Source organism: Gavialis gangeticus, unplaced genomic scaffold (genome assembly GCF_001723915.1).
Source record: "Gavialis gangeticus isolate Ggan-Ray unplaced genomic scaffold, GavGan_comp1, whole genome shotgun sequence".
NCBI classification, from domain to species: domain Eukaryota; kingdom Metazoa; phylum Chordata; order Crocodylia; family Gavialidae; genus Gavialis; species Gavialis gangeticus.
The window spans coordinates 83755483-83759814 of NW_017729025.1; the positions used below are offsets into that span (position 1 = coordinate 83755483).

General features: G+C 45.7%; 1 protein-coding gene across 1 annotated transcript in view; it reads left to right on the plus strand.

The window, feature by feature from the left end:
* The window catches only part of TYRO3 (TYRO3 protein tyrosine kinase), a 99270-nt gene that overhangs the window by 10941 nt on the left and 83997 nt on the right, over nt 1-4332 (plus strand). The window contains exon 4 of the mRNA XM_019519935.1: nt 2027-2197. Coding sequence (XP_019375480.1) covers nt 2027-2197 — 171 coding nt within the window. The remainder of the gene's footprint in view (nt 1-2026; nt 2198-4332) is intronic.

The window sequence follows — 4332 nt, forward strand, 5'->3', positions numbered from 1 at the left end:
GTCCCCCCACATCTTAGTGTCATCAGCAAATTTGAACAGGGTGCTTTTCACCCCCTCGTCCAAATCACTGATGAAGATGTTAAACAGTGCGGGCCCGAGGACTGAGCCCTGCAGAACCCCACTGCCCATGTCCTTCCAAGTTGAGAAGGACCCATCCACTACCACCCTCTGGGTGCGGCCCTCCAGCCAGTTGGCGACCCATTTGACTGTGTGGATGTCTATGCCACAGCCTCCCATTTTCTTAATGAGAACGGGGTGAGAGACAGTGTCAAAAGCCTTCTGGAAGTCCAGGAAGACTATGTCCACTGCTACCCCTGCATCTAATGATCTGGTGATCTGATCATAAAAAGCCACCAGATTGGTCTGACAGGAAGTTTTTAAACTTGAGTGGTGAAATATTAGGCATCTAACATTTTCAGGGCATAAGCACACAAACAAGTGGCCATGAGTTCAAAAGGAGGGGGAGAGGACAGTGGATGGAATTAACCGTATTGCACGCTTCATGGAATTGCCTGTGTACGCATTCTGAAGTGGAAGCTAAACTGTGGCAGCTTAGCCTGTGCAAGAAAGGCAAAGGACCATAGTTTAGCTTTCATCTACCACAGAGCAAGAGCATGCACTTAGGTACTTACTAAGCAGTACCTGATGTGTGATAAAGCCCTGCATCCTTTTATCTCATGGTAAATGGTTTGTGTGCTCGTACCCTTAGTCACCTCTATAAATACTCTGATTTTCCGAGGGGTTTAACAACTGCAGCTCCCAGTCATTAAGGCCAGTTGTCTACATGGCAAAGGACAGACTTAAAGTGCTATAACTTCAGCATTCAAGTTCCCAGAGCAGGAATATCGTTGACTCCACAGCTACTCCTAAGTGATCATGCTGCAGCAGTTTTCAGAGTCCTTTTCCATTTTTGGGTCAGGAGAGTGGGTCATCTGCTTTTGGATGCAAATATTGCCCCTGCTATTGATGCTTGGCCCTTCAAGATTTGAGTACCGAGCAGTGGACTGTATTGAACTGCACCTTAAATCAGGCAAGAAACTGAAGCTCAAGCAGGATATAACAGCCTTCTTTAGGTGATGTAGCTCACCAGAAGCATGTGTCAGCTCTATTGCCTTTTGGTGACTGGTTGAAGTGGGTTGTCTGTTTAGATCTATAAAAAGCCTTGAGTGGTTTGGGACTTCGGTATGCAAGAGACCACATCTCTCGCTTTCTCATCTGTATCGCAGTTCGATATACTGTGGTGATAAACCACTAAGATGAGAGAGTGTTCCAGATATAGTCCACTGAGATGATCAAGCTGCCCTTTCCTCAGTGTGAGCCTGATCCAAAACTCATAATCAACAGGAGTCTTTCCATTGACTATGTTAGGGTTGCCAAAAGCACGATCTGTGAAGCACCCTCACCTTGGAAAATCAATGCTTGCCATTGTCCTGAGGTTACCTAACACTACTGGCCTTGACATCATGCTGCAAGGCCCATCAGTTCAGGCTTTGGAGGAAGGGCACAATAAAGGTCCTGGGTTCTTGCAAGAGATACATTATTTCATGCCGTCCATGGCTAATTCTTTTCCAGATTTTGAGTGAGGTGAAACTGCTGGTTCAATGTGGTCATTGGACTGAATTTTTAATGCATGGCCAAGGTCCTAGAAGCAGGAATAAAACAGAATAAAAACAGTTGGTACATCTAAGAATATTGGTTCTAGCTTCTCTGTACCCCAGTTCTGTCTGCAAAGGGGGGTGGATAATATTAACATAAAAAAATCCACTTCACTGCTATTTAGTCTATTTACTAAAGGACTTTCAAAAGCACCTCAGGGAGCAGGTACCTGACCTCCTGTTGACTCTGTTGGAGTTAGAGTCATTATGTCCTGGTGGACTTCTAGAAAATGTGAACCTTTGTATTTGCAAAATGCTTAGAGTTGCTCAGATGGTGGGTGCTTTGTCAGTGCTGCATACAAAGATTGGAAGCTAACGAAGAGGCAGAAAGAATGACTGAAGATACAGTAGCTTGGTGTTTGCTTTTCTAGGTGTGCCCTACTTTACTGTGGAGCCTCAGGATGTATCTGTGTCCCCCAACGCCCCGTTTCACATGGCCTGTGCTGCTGTTGGCCCTCCCGAACCAGTAACCATTGTTTGGTGGATGGGAGACTCCAGAGTGGGGCTTCCCGACATCTCTCCTTCCATCCTGAATGTGTCAGGTAAGACTGCCTACAGTGTAAAGAGCGCAGAAGGGAAAAGCAGGGAAAAATTTCTCTTGTTAACATGCAGCAAAGTCTGCAGTGATACTGGATACCTGTGCAACATGAGATTAGGCCTCAGCTGAGCTGTGATGCAAATAAGTCTTGGCTGTACAGCAGAGGCCACTCAATGGTGTAATCATTCCCTAGTACACTTTCCATGGCCCAAACCAAATGGAGCTTACAGTGGTGTAGCGGGGACTGTGGTATGCATGGTACTAGAAGATGACCTGTCAGGAACTCTAACTGCACTGCAAGGAGTATGTATGCTCTTGTTTTTAGCAAACTGTTTTGCTGTAACACCTGGTCTATGGGTCCAAATATCTCCAATCATGTTGCACGCTATCATTCCCTGCAGTCAGACCACTTTTGCTTGCCTACATTCCTACTGAAAACTGTGGCCCCCTCTGTTGGGAACCCTGGTGGATGCTGTGCTTTCGCTGTCCACTGCAGCCATGTTGGACACCTGCACAATTAATCTCACAATTTAAAATGGTGTGAATGCATTATTGTGGAAGGTGGTGAATTGACAGCCTTGGTGAGCAGAATCCTGTCTCTGCCCCAGAGCCTGCACAAGGCAGATGGCTGGAGTGCAGTCTTTCCCATCAATGTGTATCGGCTCTGAGCCAGAAAGGGACAAGTCAAATGAACAGGTGATTTGGCCTTTCTGCTGAAACTACCAACAAAGGAAGGGTAACTGGAATGTGACTGGCCCCTAGAACCTATTCTGCAGCTGTCTGCTTCTTTCCAGTTGGCAACCAGACGACCGTTGGGTGGTAATGTTTTATGATGTGTTCAACCCTGAGACAAATCTGAATTGGCAATTTGGAGACAAAAAGCTTTGTGTGCCAAATTCATCTCCATTAAAGTTAATATGGTTACACTAACAGTGAATTCGGTTCTGTCCGTCTCTGACCATCCCTTGAGCCTTCCAATAATATAAATTAGGTTCTATGGGAAGACTTAATATGTAAATCGAAATTCAGGTTGCAGTTTGTGGTGGTTTAGTCATCTGTTCTCTCTTTTGTGGAGCTACTTTGTATTGCTACAAGAAGGAAGTTCAAGTTGCCCCTGTATGATATATAATCTGTTGGTCAAAGTGGAAACAGGAGTAATACACTATCAGGAGGGGAAAGATGCCCAGGAAGCAGTCTCTCTTCACCCACTATCCTGATGTCATGACTTCTCAGAGAGTATTGGTTTTGTAGAGGAAGCGATACAGGGCCACAGAAGAAGGCTAGTTAGTCATTATGGCATTAAGGGTGCTGTGAGGGAAAAGTGGATGAGGGCTTTATTGCATGTCAAATGCTCCACACTAACTGCCCATATGCACAATCTTATACTGTGGTAAATCAAAGCCAAAGGGGTATTTTTCCCCTTGGTGGAGCTAATAGAGCTCTATAATGCTAAGCTGCTGTGAGTAAGCTGCTACTTGCCTTGTGATAAGTCATGTACACAGGCAGTTACAGTAGAACAGCTGATATATGGTAAAACCCCACCTTCTTTTATCCTGACATAAATTGTTCCCAGTGCTATGTCCTTACATTTTGTGCTGTAAATCGCTTCCTTATTGTCTGCACTGGAATCTTGGTGCATTTGTTCTTCCTCCTATACCCTAAACATATGGGAGCCAAGGGTGTCTGTACACATGCCGGGAGGCTGCTCTGATGCACTGTAATTACAGCACATCAGAGCAGGTTCGATTAATCTAGTCTGTCGGAGTGTGCTAATTACCATGCTCTAACCAGCCTCTGCAACCCTGCCAGCACTGTACCTAGACTCCTGGCGGCCCCAGGTGAACTTTTAGTATTGGCCTCCCCTCTGCCACAGGTAATAATAATAATTAGACAATGGAAAAAATTACCATTTTGGGGTCTCAGGTGGCTGCCCGGTTCACCCATGCCTGTGTCCGGCCCTTGGTCCCTGTGCTTCAAAATGGCGCTGAGGACACTTTAAAGCTTGTTTGATGAGCTTTAGATAAAGCGCAGTCACCACCATTTTGAAGCATGGGGACACTGATACATGAGATAATCTGGGCGCTTTAATGAGAGTGGTTCTCGGAGCTGCTCTATTTAACGCATGCCCCCCCCCCCCCC